We start from the raw sequence: 23,570 nt of genomic DNA, 5'->3' as shown, positions 1-23,570 counted from the left end.
CTTATATCCTCCTGAGACCCGGAATGCATTGGGTGCACAGATTTTTCTTTAACTTTCAGAATAAGTCAGTATGGTTATGAAGGTGAAAAGTGTTAAACGTTTTTTGAATAGCCCTGATAGTATCGGCTCAGTGCGATGTCCAATATATTGGACACTGGGATTCTACCCGTTCTTTTTTCACCAAACACGTATGTATTTACATGCCGCAAATAATGCTCTCAAACTCGTGTGCAATTTTTTTATTAACTTCTAATGTAAAATGGTGAAAAAGAACTTAAAAGCGAGCCTTCGTCTGCTCAACAAAAAAAAAAAAAAATCTTTCGCTTGCTTCTTCACTTTCTGTGGGCAATTTCAAAACATCTTCTGTCCTTTGTAATGCAGAAGAAGAGCGGGCGTTTGGTGCAAAAGAACATTGTTTTATATTGCAAAATTATAAAATTTTAAATTTATAATTTATGATGCTATAATTTATAAATTTTAATTTTTAATTAAAATTATAAATTATAAAATTATAAACTTGCGTCAGCTGTCTCATCAGACATGCGAGGCCGGTCTGCTACACAACAAATAGAGGCAATTTTGTCCGTAAGCCGCTAAATAGCAACAATACTCGTCTGCTATTCAGAACATGGCCGTGGCAAAAGCGCGGTCAAAATGACCGGGTTGAGTCCCAGCGTCCAACACAGTGGACACGCGAAATCAAAGGACGCATGAATAAAAGTAAGCGCTTGAACAGTTTAAATTTCTTATTCTGCACCTTCGTTGTTGTATTACCTTGTTGTTGTAATATAAAATCAAAGATATGCTTTGAAAGCAGGTAGAAATACGAGAAAAAGGGCTTACTTCGCCGACAGGTGCCATCAAACGCCGCGCTGCTGAATGTCGCCCTTTTGAAAAGTTTTGGCGGGAATTTGAACAATGCGTTTTCATCTATGTTGCATAGATGGCGCTAGCAGGTGTCCAATATATTGGACTGCAGGGTTTTATAAGGATGAATGCCTTGGCATAGGAGTACTGTCTGATTACTTAGTGTCCAATATATTGGACAAATCCCCATAGCGGGGTCTCAGGAGGCTATAGCGACAGGCAAAACATCACATAAAAATGCGCTATAATCATCTACACAAATTTCAAATTAAGGGCATTGCGACACTGCGGCAACACTGTGTTCAGTTATGGCCAGATATCAAATATTAGGCTTTGTGTGTGTGTGTGTTTTAAAAGCAGTATGCTGAACTTCATGCTTGTTTGATCCTGACCAGCTGGCGGCTGTATTTCGATGTAGGCGAAGCGGAGTGGCATCAGTGTGCTGTGCGATGTTCGTGCACATTAAAAATCCCCAGGTGATCGAAATTACCCCACGTTTCTACTACGGCTCCTCTTTCCACTTCACTCCCACCTTCCTCCCATCCATCAGGTGACCACAGAAAGCCTGTGATAGATATTGTGCCTTTCCCTTCCTGTGAACCAATTATTTTTATGCTTGGAGGTTCACATTTCTTATTTAAATTATATTTCATACAGTTACCAGTCCCATTTCTACGAGCGCCAATGCAAGTGCACTCCGCTTTCTCGTTGACACTGTGTAGCGTAGGGTGTCCTTCGAGCTGCGAAGTGGGCTCCCTGTAAGTGCACTTCCTTACATGCTTGACAACGGTATTACTCAACCTGAAGCAGGTTTTGAATAGTGTTAGAAGATTTTTGACCGCTCTGAATGTGTATTGTAGGATTGTGATAGAAAAGCGCAGGAGCTAAGGAGTAGCCTGACAAGGGCCCCTGCCCTATCGAGCAGCAATGGCAGACACGATGCAAATAATATAATTAGCGCATACGATACTTGTACACAATCCACACGTTGAACAAAGCAAGACAAGGGAAACTATAAAGCTAATATTTCCCATTTCAGTCTCTAACAAGAATCATCTTGGTGACCTTTTCGAAATATATGTGCTTAGATGGTTTCCCAAGTTATTTAAAAGAAGGGGGACTTGGTAGTTTGCGTTGCGTGCCGTAGTTCGTTCTTATGCGTGATGGTCTCTGTGTTTCTTTGCATAGGCAGTACTGACTTGGGGTCCTAGGCCCTACATTTTAATATAGCTTATTATTATTGATGAATTGTGTGTTTTGACTAGGTTTAAGGATTTGTTTTAGAAAAGGAGGATCTATTTGTAAATATTGAGGTTTACCTCTGTAGCTTTGTAATGTTCAGATTTTTTTCTGCATATGGTTAACCAGGTATAATTCTTTTTACACGTTGTACCCCGTACTAGGCTGCAATATAAGTCTAGAATAAGGTAACATATAATGAATGAATGTTTATTCCGCTTTTGTTGTACAAACATAACTTTTCTTCAACAAGAGAGGTATCAAGTTTAATCTCCAAAAGCACTCTGCTATAATTCTTAACATAATTTGTCTAAATGTGTGTTCCATGATAAATTGCTATCAAGCCACGCATCTAAAAATTTGTGTTGCTATTTGTTCTATTCTAGTATTAAATATATTAATGGTTGTATCAACAGGTTTATTAACTGGGGTAAAAATTGTATATTTGGTTTTATTTAGCTGTAGCCTATTTAAATGCAGCTATGCTGATAATTTCTTCAAGCATTCGTTGGTGGTCAAATAATATTGGTCCAAGTATAGGCCCTTGCTGCATACCATTAATGACTTTTAGTTTCAGCAATATATTATTCCTTAATTTTACGTACTGGTGCCTGTTTTCAAGATAGTTCTGCGTCAAGGCTAGTGCACTTCCACATATGCCGTTATTTAGTTTGGACGATAGTATTTTATGGCAGAATCAGGTGCTTGACTAGCTCAAGAACAACTTTTCTTGTAGTAATGCCTCCTTGTACTTTTTTTTTTTGGTACTCCCCTGATGGGGCTGGGACAGGTAGGTCACCGCCGCTTGCGGCGGTGGCTAGCCTGCCACAGAATTTTTATGTTGTAGGCCGTCATTGCACCCGCCACCGTTTCGGTGGTGGACGACGGCTGTTGTTGCTGCGTGCGTCTTTCTCTCCCTCTTTCTTTTCTTTCTTCTCTATTTTCTCTTCTGTCTGCACGAGGCAGCGGAGGTGGCTCAGCTACAGAGCCAGTAGCAGGCCCGTGCATTTTCGTTTCCTTCTTCCTACAACCAAAACTTTTTTTTTTTTTTGGAAACCATATCGTTTAGTAGATATGTTATGCCCCTCAATAAAATGTTTGATGTTCGCAGATAACAATCTGACAATTTAAACAAAACTAGTAGGATAGAAATCTGTCCGTATTTATATATCCTAGCCTCACTGCATCATTTGCTAATGAGGCACACATGAGCAATCTTGAGCTCATCAGGAAATATACTAATTATGAACATGCAGTTAATAATGTGCTTAAAATATCTGTGGTCTGCTTAATGTCTCTGGCATGCTTCAAGGGAAGTGCCTTGTTATTGTCAAAACCATCAGCAGTTTCATTTTTTAGGTGTTTTTTGTATATTTTCTACCTCTGTTTTGGTTACCGGAGCCGCAGCTATGGACTTCTGATGCTAGGTTCTTCCGTGTGCAGCACATTGGCATTTGAGTGTGATGTGGTATACGGTCCAGAATCTGTGAAATGGCTATCTAGTTCTGTTGCTGTGAAAATTGGGACATGCATGCATTAGCAGAGGGAATAGTGGATCAGTGTTGCGAGTGGGTTTATGTCTGAGTGTGTTAGCTTTTTCTAGACTTTTCTAGGGTCATTGCGAATAAGAGAAAATTATTCATACTAGTCTGCCTTTGTTTCTTGAGCAGTATTTAGTTGATTTTGGAATTTCTTGATTTAAAGATCTTAGTGGTCAGGGCTGCTCAGAAACGAATGAAACATTTTGTTCTTTCTCATGATATTTTGGTAAATGGCTTTCGTTTAGATGGCTTTCGGTGTCCTTGTGGTAGAGCATCCGCCTCGTATTGGGAGGTACCAGGTTCAATCCCTGGTGCCGCCAAGTACCCACTGGTTTTTCAGTGGATACTAGCTTTCCCCCGGCCTGGTGCTCGGCTCTTTGGGGTTAAATGCTTGGGAAAGGGGTCATAGGTCCCAGATAGTTGCGCCGATGGGGCAGTGATCCGTTCCGCCATCGGACAATAGGTCCGCTTAGCACGGCAAAAGCCCATTATGTGGCCCTTTTTTCTCCTCTTTTGATCGAATCAGGCAAGTACCCTAAGCAAATTTGTTATTAAAAAATACGACAAAATGCCATTTTTGTGCGGAATTTGAACTGCGAGGATTCTGCGCTTTAGCAGGGAGAAGCATTCTAGAGCCCGCCGGTAATTCTGCAACGATCTGTATGAGTTGTAATGCATAAGGACTTGTAACAAAATTAGTGCATGAATAGCAACTGGTAACATTATTCGATTCTTTAGTATGAGAATTATTAACTATTAATAATCATATGAACCGTTACTACCAACCTTTGACCATGATTATTGAAGTAATCTAACGTGCTGTTAAAAACTGAAAAAAATCTTACCAGAGGATGTTCTCTCTACTGCAACCACAGTGCAATGTAAGTACTTAGAGTTTAGGTTTTTCAGTTTTCGCATTTGTTTCTGACAGGAGGGACACTGACGGACGATGGCTGAGACCAAGGCTCAGACCAATGGCCTATCGGATGGCCAGGCCAAGGCTGAGAGGTACGACCCTGACGATCCCGAAGCACAGCGCCAGATGTGGCGTCCCCCGGACATAGAGCAAGACATGAAAGAAATGGAGCGTCGCAAGCGTGTAGAGATGATCATGAACAGGTGATTCATCCTGAGCTCTTTTGTAGTCTGACGAAAAGTTTTACATGCTTTTCGAATCCTGTTGCAGGTGCTTCATGCAGCATCTATAACTGTGAACAGGCATGTCCAGAGCTCTCGAGTAGTACTTCATGCAGGATCTATAACTGAACAGGCATATCCAGAGCATTAGAGTAATACTGTGTAATAAAACTTGATACCAGTAGCAACACCTTCAGGATTCAGGCACGCATGTGCTCGTCTCAGATGTGGATTCAAAATGTGCCGTGCTCGAAATGAAAGCTAAATGAATGAGCCTTTGAGGCTGTCTTTTTAACAAAGAATTCTTCTTTACAAATTAAAATATTCACAAAAACAAGGTTTCAGGTAGAAAAATGAACAAAATTTGAAAAGCTGCTGTGCCTGGAAAGAGGAAAATAGCAAAAATTTTGAAACGAAATGTTGCACAGTCCAAAAGCTAATATTTGTGGTCTGTTATCTCTTGAGTAGTACTAGTTGTGTAAAAAATATAGCTGGGCTTTCTGTAGTTCCTGCAAGATCTTGTCACCCTTTCTACTGTGAGCTTCTGAATTCATCAGCGTTTCTCTCCTATGGTTAGGCATGCCATGAGGCAAAGCATTTCCTGGTTGTGAAGCATAAAGGGACGTTTCCAAGTTTGGCACTGGACTTTTTTCTTCTTGGTTTTGTTTTCCTGTTTGCATGTAGTATGAGGTTTTTCCCAGATTTTTTCGTGTTGGATTTTTGCCTCTTATTATATGCGGGTTCATACAAGATCCGTTCATTCTTATTCTGGGCCATCAAAATCAGGATTCCAGCGGAAGGAGTCGCCATCTAGTGGGGTTGTCAGTTCACTGTTTCAGTGGTTTCAGTTTCCCCACACATGCGCGTGACCGTGGTCAGAAGCAGGTCGGTTGCACCTCACACAATGTAGGAGTGGTGAAAGCAGCGCTCGGCATTTTGCACAGGCTTCTCCAGCAATGTTGACCGCGCCCTACAGCCAAAACGCGGACACTTGACTAGCATTCCTGGGTTCGCGCTTCACAGAAATGCGGGATAACGAATGGGTCTAGAGGTACCGAAGAAGTTTCTACGGAAAGATGTCTCTAGTGAGGGACTCCTGGCTGACAATGCACCGGACGACAATGATCGTGCAAACACTTCTAGGGCATATACATCACATGCCTGCATGCATTGCTTAACACGAACATGCGTGAGCGGGGCGGGGCACATGCTAACGGGCAGCTCATGCACTGCTGTCCCTGTTCCGAACTGGTACAACAACTGGAGGACCATGTGTCTTCCATGATTGCCGGGGCAAATTTGAGCTGGTCTTCTCCTCACTAGGGATGAAATACTCTGATCAAGCGTGTCGGCGCAAGAAGGGGAGCGAAGCAGCACTGCCACATGAAGGTGCTGAAGGGGCATGTATATGGGCGTGGAAGTGTGGAGCACGTGTGCCTCGTGGTGCAACTGCGAAATGTATGCAAATAAATACTTTCGTTGATCTTTCTTAGCTCTAATCATACGCGGGTGAAAACTATTTTTCCCATTTTCGCTATCTCGAAATTACACCTTGCAGTATACACTGGGTTTTACGGTTCTCCCATTTTCTCTGGCTCTTAGGAGCTGCTGTATTAGCTTGGTTCTGTGAGCCAGTTGGTCACAGCAGGCACTTCAACTCTGTAATCGTGGGATGTTGGGTGTACTTCAGAAATGATGTAGGCTTTTACACGAACAGTGTACAGACCGGAAAAATAGGGTCTTCCACCAGCAGCCACACTTTTGAAGGACACCATATGAAGTAGTCAGGTAGTCAGACTTATCAACACCAAGCTTGATTTTTTGATAGAACCTTTTGCTCATTTGCACTCTTCTTCCTCCGTTTGTTTGCAAGGTTGTTTACTGGGTGTGCAGTATAAACCAGTAGCATAACACTAGATAACATTAGATAGCTTGCATCTCCTTGCTTGGCTTGCCTTTCCCAATTTCTGTCATACCTCAAGAAAATGTCTAGTGTTGGAGCAAGTGCCCAAGCAGAAAATTGGATGTATAGAGCTTATCCATATTTATATAGTAGCCCTGATCTAGGTAGTTCTGCATCGGTTGGTGGATGACATCACAAGCTAAGCAATTTTCACTGGGCTTTTTGCTCTTGCCAATGTACGCAACAAACTGAATTACGTTACACATTCAAGTATACATAAGAACCCATGATTTAAAGCCTCATTTGATAACCTTATCTTCCATGTATTGGTAAATTCTAGTCCGTCATTTCAATTTGACTATTCTTTCATCAACAGAAAGATCCAGTGTGGCCGAATAAATTCGCAGAATACCCAGCATAGTAGAAGCATTTCTGATCATTATTACCTTTTGGTGGAACTAGTCCCGAAAACTGGCCTGACATATTCCAGTGCAGGTGCAGAGTGGTCCAGATGCAACTGTAATCGGTTATACCAATTTGATTTTCCAGTTTTCCTTAATATCTTTGTAAGTGGACTGCACTGTATAGAAAACAAGGCCAGTAAGGGCCATTTCAGCTGTGCTGAATTCTTTGTTGGGTAGTCGAAAAAATCAGCGCCACATACAGATCATTTGCAGTGATTGCAGTAGCGGTCGTTCTTGCATAAAACTTTCACATTCCTTCATCTTATGAGCCCATTCAAAAGCTTCCACTGCACAGAAGAAAGCAGATTGTTAGCCTGCCAACTATGCTCAGTGGGGGGGGGGGGGTAACATTACCAGCCTAACTATATCCACTGCAGGGCGAAGGCCTCTCCCATATTCCTTCAATTAACCCGTTTTTGTGCTAGTCGCATCCCGTTGACCCCTTCTAACTTCTTGACCTCATCCGCCCACCTAACTTTCTGCCGCTCCCTGCTACGCTTTCCTTCTCTTGGAATCCAGTTTATTACCCTAAGCGACCATCGGTTATCCTCTCTTCGCACTACATATCCTCCTGCCCATGCCTATTTCTTTTCGATTTCTCTGGAATTTCAGTAACTTAAGTTATTTCTCTGACCCACTCTGCACGTTTCCTATCTCTTAATGTTACCCCTACCATTTTTCGTTCCATAGCCCACTGTTTTGGCCATATTGGTCATGTTGAGTGACAAAAAATAAAAATGGGTATAATTGTTGCTTATTCATTTTTCGGAGGCGGGCTTTGTCAGGATTTGTGAGAATTAAAATGAACCTTCGCGCCACTGCCATCAAGCGTGCATTCCAGCCAGTCACTTCATTTCAGATACGGGATTTCATGTCATTGTTCTTTTAGTTATTTCAGTTTTGTTGCACGCTGTTCTAACGCCTACGGCTTCGTCTCTTAGATCCATTTGCTTCCTCCGCTGTGATGGTATGCTGACATGTCGTGTTTTGAGAATGATTCGCCACATGTGCTTAGTGTAGTGCAGCATTCTCAAAATGGGACGGAACAGTTTATAAGGCTCGTGGAAAATTGAATAAAAAATTTCCCTGTTCTCTTGAAGGCCAAATAAGATTTTACTGTTTTGGAGGGCCAAGAAAACCAGCTGCTTTAAAGAGCATTTATTTAATAGTAACCATGAATCTGTCATTATAGCAGCTGTTGCCAAACTCGTTGTCATTTACTTCATTTCATTGCGCCAGCTTATTGACCTAGCTGCCATTTACCATAGGGCAGGCTCTAAGCTATAAGTACAGGTGTTCATTGTGGTTGGGAGTAACTAATGTCAATACTTAGTCCCAACTTGGCATATTCACAATTTTTGAGCAGGAAATATTGTTTGCTCACAAAGAGCAGCTGCAGTTGGATTTAGTTTTCACTTTGCTGCTGTTGCATTGGGGAGTAGGTAACATAGGTTCCTCTTATGTGCAGCCAGCTGTTCCGGGAGGAGCTTGAACGCATCATTGAGTCCCAGCTCTCTGAGGGCTACACTCCGTCCAACATGGCAGCATTGCAGCAGGTGACAGAGCTGTTGCTGCCGCATGCAACAAAGCAGTCAACGATTAGAGGTGGCCGCTGCTTGGTTCCCATCAATGATGTGCGTGGCATTGATGGCCTGCGTTACTCTAAGGGAGAGAAGTTGCTGCGCTGCAAACTGGCTTCTTTGTGTCGTCTGCTTGATGCATATGGGTGGACCACAGCAGCATTCAACCACATCACGGTATGTACTATGTCATGTGTGTTGCCTTGCCTGGTATTCAAATCAGGAATCGCTTGGCACAAAAGTGGTAGCCTAAATAGCTTTGAACCCTATGTAATACTGTGACCATGCATATAATGTGATCTCGACCTGTTCAAGCCAGCTGCAGCTATAAACATGGGAAAAGTCAAGACAATGCACAAAAATATGAAATGAAAGATATGTACTATTTGAAGGCAGGTATAGTGAACCGTGGCATAGCTATCTTTGATCACTCTCTTGTGCTATTCTTTTGCTTTCTACTACACCTTCTGAGTTGAACAAGCCACATTATTTGGCTGGCTGAGTCTGCTTCTTCCTAGTAGCTTGGGGGTCTTGTGATGGTTGTTCATTGCTTCCTGAGAAGAACACCTTGAATCCAAATGTAAAGAAAGGTGCGTTCTCAAAGTGGTAAACTATCTGACATAAACTTGTGTACAATTCGCACCTAAAAAAAAATGATAGCCTAGTTACCCACCTTGTGCTCATTATGGAAACCCCTCGTGCTGCATACACAGTAAGCCATATGCCATATCATGGTATCTGACATAAACCTGTGTACAATTCACACCTAAAAAAAATGATAGCCTAGTTACCCACCTTGTGCTCATTATGCAAACACCTCGTGCTGCATACACAGTAAGCCATATGCCATATCATGGTGGGTATGATATAACAATTCTGTCCTAGTTTCTGTATGTGCTATAATATTCCTCCCTTCTTTATTGGGTGAAGCAGCGCCTCACTGTACTGAGGAATAGCATAGTGGGTGGAACAGCGCGAAAAGACGAAACACAAGAAGAGACGCACAACAGACGAGCGCTGACTCGCAACTAATTTTTTATTAGGAAGAAAGCGGATTCTTATACAAAAGTTGTCGCCCCTTGGTTTCAAAAACAAAGATTTTGTTTCGCCATAGGGACAAAACTACGAGAGAAATTACTGATGCATATTACATCAGCAAGAAGCAGTCGCAGTGTGTCAGCCAGCCTTCATTGGTGCTTATCGAAAGAGGTTTCTTTTCTGGATAATGTTTGGTGATAATTTATAATTTGTGAAACGGACCGTTGGGGGGGGGGCTTGTATGTTTGGTCTTGCTTGATAGGGTTTTCCACGTGGCTGTTGAAGGAAGAAGATATCTCTTGAATTTTGCCTGGTCAAGGGTTTCATTCTTTGTAACATCATGTGACATATTTTTTGTAAAAGGATCTGCTTTCTTCCTAATAAAAAATTAGTTGCGAGTCAGCGCTCGTCTGTTGTGCGTCTCTTCTTGTGTTTCGTCTTTTCGCGTTGTTCCACCTACTATGCAATTGTACCAACTCGCCCAACTGTCCATCCTACTTCAATGTACTGAGGAACCAATGCGGCAGCTCTTCATAGTTGGGGCAACTTGACACATAATCGTAGGGAAGCTAAACATAAATGGACAGGGAGTACTCGCTTGTGGGGCCGAAACTTGGAAGGCTAATTATGGATTGTGCATTAAATAATGTCAGTAACATTAAGAGATTTAGAGAAACTTGTGTTTGACAGACACCATGATTGCTCATTTGATTAGAGCACTGAAATAATGAGCCAGGAGACCAAGGTTTGCAGCGCAAACTTCTCAGGTATTATGCATTGTCTGTGCACATTAAAGAACACTGTGTATCAAATTTATCAAAATTATCCTGAGCTCAGCGCTATGGTATCTAACATAGCCTGAGTCACTTTTGAGCATTTAACGCCATTAAACTACGCATAATTGAGATGCATAGTTTTAAGGTGCATTTGCCACACATGTTGTGATGTTTTCGTTTCCACCTACAGCTGCGTGTAAGCCAAGACCAGGAGCACTTTCTGGTCAACCCTTTTGGACTTTTGTACCACGAGGTGACTGCTTCCAGCCTGCTCAAGCTGGATATGCAGAGCAATGTTATTGACTCAGGCACCACCACGTTCCATTTCAATCGACCATCCTATATGATCCATGCTGCCATCCACGCCAACAGACCAGACATCAAATGCATAATCCACCTCCAGCACCCGCCTTGTGTTGCAGTGAGTCAGCACTTTTTGCTGCTTTTTTTTTTTTTTTTTTTTCTTTCTTTCTTCCAGTCCCTCAAACTTCGCAAATAAGGAGCTTTTACTGTGCTTTCTCATTTTTAGTAGGCAAGCTGTGACGAGAGTTTCGTCATGAAAGCATGGTCAGAAATACTAGGCCAAGACTGTACAGTTAGGGCATAATATAAACGAGTGCGAAATTTCATTTATCACGGCCTCTGTCAGAAATGAAAAAGCAAAGCTATAGCTAGCAACTTTTAAGTGGGCAATGCATGAAGAATGCTGCTCTAATAGTTTGCTGTGTTTGTTTCTGTTCACACCTACGTGCGTAGCACTATGCAGCATGACTGGATGGTAGCTTGCTTTTTACCATCCATTATCGCATTTCGTTTTAGCGCCCCATTTTAGCGACATTATGCTCTTTACATGTTTGCAGCCTTTGTTGAAAGTGACCAGGTTGACACGACAGCACGGGGAGTGGATTTGCAGCCGAGCAGCAGCACTTTAGTGATTGACGCTGGCCAATGCTCTCTGGCTTTATTTAACCCTGGTTACATAAGCCTGTAGGCTTTTCTTTCTATGGGTGACAAAAATGCCACCTTGCGGTATGCGTGACCATGAATTTTTCCAATTCCTTCTAATTTCAAAATGGTACACACAAAGGCTCTTGAAGCTCCTAAACATTTATGCTTTCCCTAAATTCTTTGATAAATTATTGAAACGTTATTAGTCTCTAAAATCCAAGGCTGCACTGACCATATGGTTACTATGGGAACACCCCTCAGATGGAACATAGGTAGGCATACTGAATGATATATTGAGTATGTCTCAAAGACATGAACTGCTGCCATTGAGGTATGCTTTCCCTGCAGTTTGTAACCTCGCAGTAACCCACTTGCAAAAAATGCATGCACCACGTGAACACATGTTACAAGAGTACTTTGCACTGAAAGAAACATACAGAAATTATGCTGCATTTTATACATATTAGTCAAAAACTGGTTGGAAGGGCAAAAATACAAGATTAAACTGAAAACGCAATATGACTGCCATATCGTGCAACAGTTTTCGCTGCTGAATGCTGTGCTATGGTGGCTAAAAGAGGGAGGTGACACCAACAGCGGATGGAAGCTGCTCCTCCATTTCAAACCAGGCGTAGGTGGCGCTGTCAGCCGTAGTGCGATGCATGGTACGCGCTGCTCGCCTTGAGCATACTTGGGGTACTTGAGCATACGCATGCCTGCCGTGCGTGCAACGCGTCGTTTCAGTGATGTTGCAGGTAATGGTTTAGCTCATTAAACACTAGTCGAACTTGATTACGGCTGACAGAATGCAATTTTAAGTCGTGATGGTGCATTGGTTAGGGCGTTTGACTGTTTTGCCCAAGGATGAGGGATTGCATCCCGGCTGCGACGGCCGCTTTTCGATGGAGGCGAAAAGCAAGGCGCCCATGTGCTGTGCGATGTTAGTACACATACATACGGAGTCCCCACTACGGTGTCTCTCATAGCCCGAGTAATTTTGGCACATGAAACCCGACAAATAAAACCATTAAAACCGATTGGTTGGTGCTCCAATATTTCTGGTGCGTTGAATATTGGCATATCTAAAGCTTTATTCGCGAATCCTTTCAGTTTCAGGACTTGAAGTGCCTGAATGAGTCCCGTCTGGTCGAGATAGTGCATGTCGAAAGTAGGAGACAGACCAAAATAATGAGGATGAAATGTTTCTGCTCCGTGCGGTCACATTTTTTTTTTTTTTTTTTCAATAACATTGTTTATTGCCGCAGGGCATAAAATAATATGTAAGAAGAAAATTAAAAGGGGTATTAAATGAAAGAAAAAAGGTTGGCTGCATTAAATTTCTAAAATACTTTTGAGCCACTTCTAGGAAGCATCATGCACAACATATTAAATGGCACGGCACAGACATATAAAAACTTGGCTGGGTCGCCAGTCACTTTGGAATCGGGGATAATGAGAGAGCAAATGTATGTGCTGCAGGAGCAAGAAATATGCAAATGAAGCAAATACAGTATGGCTCCAAACTAAGAACTAAGGGGCAAGCTGCATTTTGTGAAGCCTATTTTTAGAACATAAATCATGCTGCCATTAGGAACATTCTATCGAAGTAATTTTATGCCGTCTACGCATAGGGTACATACATCACCCATAGTTTCTTGATAAAAAAAGACTGAAGGGTTGCAATATGGGGATAAATAAGTTTTCCACGCTTAGTCACGGCTGACTGTTGAAACCGCGAACCCCATCCCTTGATTGTGTGCACTACTGAGCGCACACTAGCAAAGGCAGGCCGTGCCTTGGGAACAAAAGAACAACACCGTGCTGCAATAACAACGCCACCGAGTGGTAAATCACACTAATGAATCTAGGTCCGACTCACCAGCAAGGCTACAGGGGGATGTTCACCTACATTATGGCAGGGGATAAACTCTGAGGCCGGACAGGATGAGCAGGTGGGATGAGTTCCGCGAGGCCTCTCCTTGCCGGCAGCAGCGTAGGCCCCCAGAGGATGCGTCTGCTCGCGATGAGTCCCCATTTCAAAGATTTGTCTTCCTCTTCGTCTATGCAATGACGGAGCTGTCACAGGCACTCGTACTGCTTAGGGATTCTACATGTTGCACCGCGGCACCCAACTTAGGGCGGTGACATCTCATGCCAGGGTTGCCCATACTGGCCAAAAATGGGCATCAAGCGTGGTGGGCCAGCATTTTGGTCCCCAGCTTACGAGTGGCATGCTTTGTATATGTAGAACCAGGGTGAGGTAAAAGGCAAATTTGGCCATATTGCCTGATTAGGGACATTGGGTTTTTTTGTTTGTTTGTTTGGAAGATCATAGCTTTTTAATTAAATTAATGACATTTCTTAGTTTAAGGTACCATTTGGCAACGCATTGTTTAATGCGTAGCATTACTTGACTGATGAGCGTCGTGTACAGATTGTGTCCGCTATAGCTGTGTAGCTGTGTTTTATTTCACGTACAGTGCTGCAATAATTGTATCAATGGAAAGCTTAAGTTGAGTATAATTACACTAAAGTTATTGTAGGTACTATCCATTTAGTAGGTAATTAGTTGATTGTTAATAAAGGGACCTTCATGCTTCAACATCGTCATATATTGTAGGATAGCTTACGTCTAGTAGAAGATTTGGGTAGAGTGTATTTAACAAGCATTTTCAGATCATGAATGATGGCTTACCGTCCCTCAAAAGGACTTACCGGTACTCATCTATGGTGCAGAAATGTGGAGTCTAACAAAAAGTTATTGAACTAACTGAGGACAACGCAGAATGTTGCGTGATGGAAAATTGGAGGTAACCTACCTCCCTACCTGTTAACCTAACAGGTAGGAAGCATGCAAGGCGGGTCAGGGAAGAAACTCTAGTTTAATGATATTCTGGTCGAAATGAGCATAGGCAGGAAGTGTAATGCGAAGGCAAGGTAACAGCTGCTGCCTAAGGTTAACAGACTGGATTCCAAGTGAAGGCAAGCATAGCAGGGGCCAGCAGAAAGTTAGGTGGATGAGATTGAGAAATTTGCAGTGGTCAAATGGACACAGCTGGCGCAGGACCTAGTTAATTTGAGCGATATGGGCGAGGCCTGTGCCCTACTTTGGGCATAGTCAGACTGATGGGGACTCTGAAAGGTTCTGAGTACTACTAATTTGCACTATGACTATCGGGGATGAGTCACAATTATGACTTAGTCGTATCTACGCGTTACGTTTGTACACTTTCCACGGTGCGCTAGAAGTTCTAAAGTGCTGAGTCATGCCAGTTTTTGTTATGAATCGCGAGTCATGTCTGACAAGGGATGGCCATATGAATGTTTTTACAGGCTCTATTCACCGCGAGATCGACCTAGAGGTGGCGCCACCGTCACTCCGGTAGTGTGGATCGGCAGCCGGCAGCGCTCGCAGAAGCGCACGCTGCGTAGGTCTGCTTCCGAGTTTACGGCGGGTTTGTTGGCGATGAAAACGTCTCTTCTGCAGTATTTCTGCAGTATTTCTGCAATATTGCAGAAAAAAATCCAAGGATTTCGCCAATGCAGCAGAAGAAGCGCGGATTTTAGAAAAACAAAGCACGCAACCACCAGTCTTCTAGATTTACTTTGCACGTTTCTTGCGCTGTACCGCACTCACGCGCCTGATGCTTGGGCCTGCCTAATGACAGCTTTGTTTTTCTTATCGACTTTTAAACAGTTTGCACATGTCTCATGCGAGTGAGACCGGCGAATTTAGTGTCAAGCCCACGCAGATACAATGTTCGTGCTCTGACCTGCAGTAATTTAGATTGAATGGAAGCAGCCTGGTTCACTATATCATACTTGACTCGAGGATTAAGCAGGTTAAATGTAGCATTGGCAGCGCACTGCATGGCGAGTTGCTTTAGACTGTGTGCACATCAACTCTGGCCCAGACAACCACGCACAAGTATTCCCCAAAAATGAGATCACGCCAACACTATACAGGAAACCTCGCCACACAGGAAAGCTGATTGTTCACGTGTACAGAGCTGAGTGGATTGAATTTGCCGAAATGCTTTTTGCGGCCACTGTCATAGAATGTGATAGTGTATTAATGCATGGGCCACTAACTGTAAATGATTTCCTGAAACTGAGGAAAGTATAAGGGATTTCTGATGTGTGTGATGCTAACATATAACTGTAAATTAGTAGTGCAATTATTTTGTTTTGCAATGCGAATAAATTTCACCCTGTGAGAGAATTTGTACACACTTGACAGAATTTACAATAATCGGCGATTAATTTTCAGCAACGTTAAAGTGCAAGCTACGAATTACTCGCTGCGAAGACTTAGTTATAAACTGCGCATGGGCACTGTGATGTTCTGGGAAGCAATTTTACAGGCTGAAAATTTCTTTATCACTAATTATTTAGCAGTGACTAAATCTTATGCGAAGTAAAATATTAGGGTTGCTTCCAAAACAGATGCCGGATATAAAACTATTCCGAAAGAAATGGAGGTCATCTTATCATGCGACTATAAAAATGTATTTATTCCCGAACTAAACACTGATATTTAAGCCCGCATGAAGCTGTTTTACTCCCCTTGTCAGAAATGGCGAGTTTTGTCGAAAGACAGCACTTGGATGAAAAGGGATTATAATAGGCTACCAGTAAAGTACATTGATCTAGGTGTATTATGTAATATTTAGGGTAACAATTAGGTGCAGGGAATATGTTTCCCAAACATTTGAGCATTTCTCTAAAGCAAAATGTGCTCACTAAAACTTTTACGGATGCACAGAAGCCTTCAACAACAAAAGAAAAGAAATGCATATTGGCCCAGGTTTAACGCATGAAAGCGTCATCGGCTATGGCGGATGATTGCAGAGGCTGGTTTTGGCTTCTTTTTTCGTTATTAACACCACATTTACCACGTGGGATTGTTTATTGTGCCGTCAAATCGCACAGCAGAGGAACGCCTTTCGAAACGGTTGTAATTGAATCCCCCATTCTCGAAATCGGCAGTCGAGCGCCCTTACCATTGAGACACCGCGACAAAGGCTTTTGAAAAAAAAAAAAAAAAAAAGGAAAGAAAACAAAGTACTCGCACAGCTCTATCGTGCATACAGACGGCATAGCAGGCATAGAGTGGTCTGTTCAAACTGCATTCTGCTATATGAAGCAGTCTGCGGTGGCATATGTTTTAGTAACTGTGGTATTCCAAACAGAAACGGGAATATGCGATTTCTGAGCGTTTGCATTAACTTTTATTGACGGCAACGACATGTTTTGCGTTAACACGGCGATAACGACAGTACCACCTCGTTTGAGACATTGCATGTCAAAGGATCTCAAGCTCCGAAGACCGCGATGGATGATATCCTTATCCAAGCATGACATGCTCGATACGGGCAAGTATATATATATTTTTTTAATGAAGCGTGGGGTTATAGACTGTTCATATTTATTTTACAAGAGGCATATAGGTAAGCAAAAGCTCACATGAACTGCGAAACAAACAAAAACACTCCTGTACACGCCTCATGCACGCGCGTAGATCACTGCGGGCTGGCACGCGACGCGAAAACGCATCCACACTGAGTAGGTTTCGCCGCTAAGCCGCAAGGTGGCGACTCTGCTCGATCTCGAGGCCAATACATCACAGCGCCTTACTTTTTAAACAGCTGAGGCATGCTACGTTGCATTATGACGAGTCATGAGACACATTTATAGCGTGTCATGACTGTAATATTTGTATTTCTCCTTTGAAGAGCTCCACTGTTAAGTTGTATAACATGATGGTGCTTCTCAGACACGGGTGATGTACAGTCGATGACCGATTTTTCAGACTCTCAACGGACCACGAAAATGTCCTAAAAATCGGGCAGTCCAAAAAAACAAATGTGCACCAAAAAAGCTCAATTTATTGCCTATTATTCACTTTGAGGCCGGATAAAGGGCCGGAATAAATTCTAATCTTAATAATAATTTCGCACAGTTCCAACTCGTGGTCTACGTCTGTGAACTCTGAAAACAAATTTCGACACCAGCAGTGCGAAGGTCTGGAATGAGCTGCTCACTGCCTGACAGCTGCTCGACGACGCTCTCCTCGTCCAAGGCAGCCGACTCGTCATTCAGCACAATTCCCGCGTGGCGGAAGCAATTGCGCAGCGTTGTGGGTGCTACAGACTTCCACGCATCGGCGAGCGTACTAAGTGCTCCAAGCAAATCGACAAAGTAGGTTTTCTCACTGTCGAGGTATACCACAACCACCAACCACTGGATCACAACACTGACTCCGTTGAATGCCTTCTCGCTGCCGCGTTGCACGCAAAAAAAAAAAAAATAAAATAAATAAATAAATAAATAAATAAATAAAAACAACGAAAACCCCACAAAATTTGGGAACAGCTTCTTGAAGAACTGAAGCCGATTCGATTAAATGCGAGCCACAGTAGAGACAGAACGTAGTTCTCTCATCAGCACGACCACGGCTAGGCCTACTGAGTACGCTCTGCAATGCACGTGAAAAGCATGGCAAACACAGAGGAACAGGCAGTCGAAGCGATCACTATAAAAAAAGAAAAAAAGCACTTCGGCTTCGGCAGCAAGGAGCTACGGAAGTGATGTTGTACCGAAAACGGAAGCTGCTAGAAAAATAATATAGCCTCGATCCAGCGTCAATTTAGCTGAGGAACGGCACGCAAGGCCGGCACCGGTTTCGAGGCTATCAAAGGAAAAAGTAAACAAACAATATGGCGGCGATACCGCTCAAAATGTGGGGCAGTTGGCCCGGCTGACTCTTGGAATGTCCGAAAAATCGAATAGCCGTTCTTAGAGTGTCCGAAATTTTGAGCAGCGTAATACATTGATTTTATAAGGTATGTCTTGGGGCCAGAAAAAAGTCCGAATAATCAAGCATGTCCGAAAATTCTGTTTGGCGTCGTTTTGTGATCGAGTAACTACTGCGGCGGCTTCGAGGGAAAGCAGACTTCAAAGGGGACACTGCGAGATTTTAAGACAAACCTGCATGTGAAACGTGTAGGGATGGACTTCAGTTTTTAATATTTTAATCACATGCGCAAAGCTCCAAGAACTGGAGAAAAAATATTTTACAGTCACCACATCCCATTTCTTCCAGTTATGCTTTTAGACGAGCAAGCACTTTCAAATTTTTCAAAGTTGTTACATTTCTGAAAAAAGCCAATGTTTTAAGTCAAACAAGCTTATTGCAACATTTAGCCACAAGAAAACCATCTTACCTTGTGTTTGGTGCACGATAGCAGCGATTGTGTATGTGCCAGTAAACTTAACTGTGATGGAACAGTGGAAGTGACAGGAAAGTATTAGCAAAACCACCAGCGACAGTGCAGCACATGGCAGGAAAAACCATTCATGATGTGTCTCTGAGTCCCTTTCACTATTTTTTACTCGACTACCCTTTAAACTTGCAAATAAGTCGGGGATTCCTGCATGTGACCGGAAGAACGCAGCAGAGAGTAATCTCGTCTGTGACATGCAGAAGCATTGCGTCCAGCCTTATCGTGGGCTCCCTGCCATATACAAGCCATGCCCAGCAGCTTTGAGCGTCCACGAACGGAATAATATGCTTGCAGCGTTGCCTAGGTCAATCTGCGCATGTCTGTGGCTGTTGGAGCTGCAATTAAGCATTACAGTAGTATGTTGCAGACCTTACATACATACATACATACATACATACATACATACATACATACATACATACATACATACATACATACAAACAAACAAAGACCTTACAAGATGACAGCTGGCCTCAAAAGAGATCAGTAGGGTATTCGCAGGCTCTTGCGGGCAAGGGGAATAATGAATCTCCACAAACGCTAATATATCTGCAGTTATATCTATTGGCTTGCAGGTGAACTTTTTGTTACAGGAACAAACTGCACGAAAGGCTTTTTTTCTTTGCCACTGAAAACAAACAGGCAACTCTCGTACTCAGTAAATGAGGTCCTTTGTGAGTTACTTGGCATTTTCAAAGCATAAGAAGCAGGTACACAGGTTTCAGGAGCTGTAGCCTGTTTTTGCATTATCCGCTCTATCTGTATTGACATGACAGTCATTGTGTTCACTCGTGTTATGTTTCAGGTGTCATCACTAAAACAGGGTCTCCTGCCTATCACGCCAGATGCTGCCTTGCTTGGGGAGATTGCTTACCATGAATACAAAGGCAGCAGTGCAGACACTCTTGAAATTGCTCGCAGTTTGGGGCCCAACAGTAAGGTGTGTGGTTTCTACATTCCCAATCGTTTCTGTAGGATGCACTGCTCTGTAATCATAGAGATGTTGACCCATGTTCAAAGTACATTCCTAGGAACAGTGCACCGTATTCTCAAATGCTAGCTGGCCTCGTGGAAATCCTCTGGGCATTTACAGACAGTGGGGCTATGAGAACTCAATTATTAAGCGACAAGAAATCGTTTCACCTCCTACTGGCATATTTTCCAGCTCAGAGAGGCTTTCCATTTGCATGGTAGTTCTCTGAATAAACATCTGAACAGCTTTTAGCCAATATTGGTTTCAGGGTAATGTAACATAGCCCACATTAGTTTCATGCAGTAAAATAACTGCAGAAGTAGCCCTGCCTTTATTTCCTGTTAATTACAGGTGCTGTTTCTGCGTAATCATGGTGTACTGATTTGTGGAGACTCCGTTGAGGATGCTTTCTCCAACCTCTGTTCAACCATTGAGGCTTGCGAAACACAGGTATGTGATTGGAATATTGTTGCTTGAAGTATAGGGCTGACAATTTGTAATTTTATGCAGTAAAACCTTGTTACTTCAGAGTCATTGGGACCGTGAAAAGTATCACAATTATCCAAAGAGGCACCACTGCTCCTGTGTACTGTGAAAAGGGCCACGGAGGCACATGCAATTTTCTTCGATATTCCTGACAATGTGTGCAAAGCCAAGCGCTTGCTGAAACCATGCCGGGTCATTATTGTCACTTAGTTTTTCTTTAAATGTATATTCCTGGCATTTATTAGCTAAAATTACTCCGATGCAAAATGATTGGCGACATTTGATTAATGAGAGATATGACTTCATTAACCCCGGAATACATGCAACATTCTTTTCGACGATTTTCGCGCATCACAAAGTCACACCGACACGACACCCAGCTCGAGATGCATAGAACGACGAAGCGGCGCGAGCGCCGCCATGGATCCCTCGATGCGAAAGCAAATGCAGCAGCCAGCGAAAATAACCACAGAGCGAGGTATGTGAGAGAAGCAACGCTGTCCTTTGTGTTAAAATCTCGAAAAGGTTTATTCCAACGCTACTGTGCTAAGTGCAGAAAACATACATAGGTCGGACAAGGATTTGGCGTGCTAGAACGAATGGATACCTCAGATGGCCCGCTGGGATACCAGCAGCGTGTTTCTCTTCCTTTTTTTTACACATTTGCTTTTACACATTTCTTTTTACATATTACACATTGTTTACACAAGCAACGTTTTGTGCTTGATTAGGTGTTTATTTTCACGATAATCGCATTCCTGCAGCCAAACTGCCACACACCTCGTCGGCCATGGCGGCCATATTGACAGCGGCCGCTCAAACCAGAAATGCCAGCTTTCCGCGCTCCTATTGGCTTGCATCCGCAGCAGCTTCCAGTTCAAGAGGACATCGCGCCATTCGCGCGTCAAATACCTGGCATGGCCAGATTGGCGGCGGCGCGCATTTTTTTCGACGTCGGGCAAAAAACACCGGCTTGACGCGGTAAAAACGCTCCTTGTAATCCGGCCTTTAAGGGGAGACATTGGTCTTAAAACATTTTTTTTATTAGGGGGAAATTCGGTGTGTATATGTATTCCTTCCTGCTGTTTTCAAAAATACAATTTGTTTCACTATATCTCAATTAGTTCTCATTACTTAGAAAAATAACTGGTGCCTAATTAGGTAATTTCTTACGGATCAATAAGGCACTTTCCCTCAATATTGTTTGGTTCTGATTAAAATGTAGCTGTTGCCAAAGACCTGCCATGTGGAGCTGTGCTATTTGGAGCTGCACTATTGTTGATATATGAAAGTTAATCATAATCACAAACTCGCGCCTTTTCCTGTTCTCCCCTCCATCTTTCACTTTCCTATTTTCTTTCTTACAATTGTCCTGTCTTCTCTTACCTTCTTCGTTTCTTCCTACTTCCAGGGGGCGAGGGTTATCTAGTGTGGCTAGCTACACTGAGTTACGCCATATTAAGTTATAGTTGCGGTGTACAGCTGGCGTAGGCAGGACTTGCCAGTTCCTGTCCTGTCCCTTCGTTGGGCTCCATGGTGGGTGGCTGGCACCGCAGCCGAATAATATACTTTTTTTTATGGCATCTAAACTCCTAAATTCTGATCGTCGTCCTACTAAAAGAGGGCGCACCAAGACCACCAAGTTCTTTTCAAAGAACATAAGCAACCTTCCTCTATGGCGCTGCTTAGGTGCGCACAGAACAAGTGACAGATACTGTGCCTTTCCTTTCCTGTGAACTAATTATTATGATGGAGCTCTCATTGTAATGCTGATGTTTGTCCATGTTCTTTGCAGATGAAGCTGGCACCCATTGGCTTCGATAATGTGCACCTTATTTCTGAAGAGGCACAACGCAGTATGCGAGAGGAGCATGCACGGCTGAAGGGGGCTGATGAGCCTGTGCCTGGTGGTGATGAAGACAAGGAAAAGGCAGAGCCCAAGGAGAAGCCTAAACGCTGGCGCCCTTGTGACATTGTCTTTGAGGCTCACATGCGCACCTTGGACAATTCGGTGAGAGCCCCAACTTACTGCAAACTGGAAATGCAAATTTTGTGCATGTAACAAATGCAATGATTGGAAATTGGGTTAGGTCAGCTATGCACTAGCGCATTATATTTCTCAGTGGATATGAAAAGGCAGTTACACTTGGCCTGAATGCTCATACCATCATGTCTTTGCCATAAGATGACGATTGGGAAGTCTCATTGCACAGAAGCCCTTGCAGGGGGCACCTGCTAGTGCGTACTGTGCAATGCTGCAAGCCCTGAGCACCCTTACTTATCAGTCTGGGGAAAATAGGATTCTGGTGTTTTAGCCGATGGCATGTGTTCGGGCCTTTAAGGCCCCTCAGCAAAGGCAACAGACTTTGACTCCCATAGACACCTCCGGGTGGACCAAACCAGGAGAGAATCACGGTCGCTTGTTCTTATCCCCCCCTCCCCCCCCTTAATTTTTCACTTTCCTATCCTCTTTCTCACAACTCCTCTTTCCTGTTCTTACTTTTCTGTTTTCCTGGTGACGAGAGTTAACCTTGTGTGGCTAACTACCGTATCTACACCAATGAAGGCCGGTACTTTTTCTCAGCAAAAAAAATTATAATAAATTGTTTACGAAAGTCAAGGGTCAGCGTAAATTTGAGGATTCGATTCGCCTACAACCCCTAGACATGCAAACGCCATTTAGTGGCCACACCGGCTTCACTCTCTCAGCTGCTTGCAGGTTTGCAGACTCCATTTTGCTTTCCCGAACAATGTGACAACGCTGGCTGTAAGCAACACTCGTCGTGCCTTTGCTTTCTTCAAGAAGCACCCGTGTTCGCGGCCTAATGATGCCCACCAAGCGATGCCATTACACTGAGTCTTTTAAGTGGAAGGTAGTTTTGGAGGGGGAGAAAACTTCAAACCAACCAACAAGCTCGTCAATACTTCAGCATGGACGAAAAGAATGTGCGCCGGTGGCAGAAGCAATGGAACAAACTTTTTAACTGTGCTGCAAAGCGATGGCCTTCACTAAGCAAAAGCCGCAGTCATTGTGGCTTGTTAAATTTCATGTTTGCTGTTGCAGTTGCTTGCGTGTATATTTAGGGTTAGCTAGGCCACCTGTATGTAGCGCATAGTGTAAGGTTACAGTTCTCTGGCTTCAGTAGAGATGAGATTTTAAGCTTACAAGACATATTTGCAGACATTCTTGCGATCTTATACTTTTGAATTTCCATGCTTCGTGACATCGAGGAATGTTTTGCATTTGACACGATTCCTGGATGCGACGTCAGCCTGTCTCGCAGTAGCAAAGGTGATTTGAAACAAATTAGAACTGAATTTCTCTCGTTAGT

The 23,570-nt window shown here is 43.2% G+C and overlaps 1 protein-coding gene across 9 annotated transcripts in view; it reads left to right on the top strand.

Moving 5' to 3' along the window:
- hts (adducin 1-like protein hts) overlaps positions 1-23,570 on the top strand; it is a 128,580-nt gene that overhangs the window by 29,807 nt on the left and 75,203 nt on the right. For all 9 annotated transcript variants that reach the window (XM_084591432.1, XM_084591436.1, XM_084591435.1 and 6 more), the window contains 6 exons: positions 4,579-4,766; positions 8,620-8,908; positions 10,736-10,966; positions 19,585-19,719; positions 20,104-20,202; positions 22,034-22,249. In XM_084591432.1, coding sequence (XP_084447558.1) covers positions 4,597-4,766; positions 8,620-8,908; positions 10,736-10,966; positions 19,585-19,719; positions 20,104-20,202; positions 22,034-22,249 — 1,140 coding nt within the window. In that variant the 5' untranslated portion in view covers positions 4,579-4,596. The remainder of the gene's footprint in view (positions 1-4,578; positions 4,767-8,619; positions 8,909-10,735; positions 10,967-19,584; positions 19,720-20,103; positions 20,203-22,033; positions 22,250-23,570) is intronic.

This window comes from Amblyomma maculatum, chromosome 1 (assembly GCF_055883805.1).
Source record: "Amblyomma maculatum isolate TAMU_Amacu chromosome 1, ASM5588380v1, whole genome shotgun sequence".
NCBI classification, from domain to species: domain Eukaryota; kingdom Metazoa; phylum Arthropoda; class Arachnida; order Ixodida; family Ixodidae; genus Amblyomma; species Amblyomma maculatum.
This window is presented reverse-complemented; position numbering and strand designations above follow the sequence as displayed.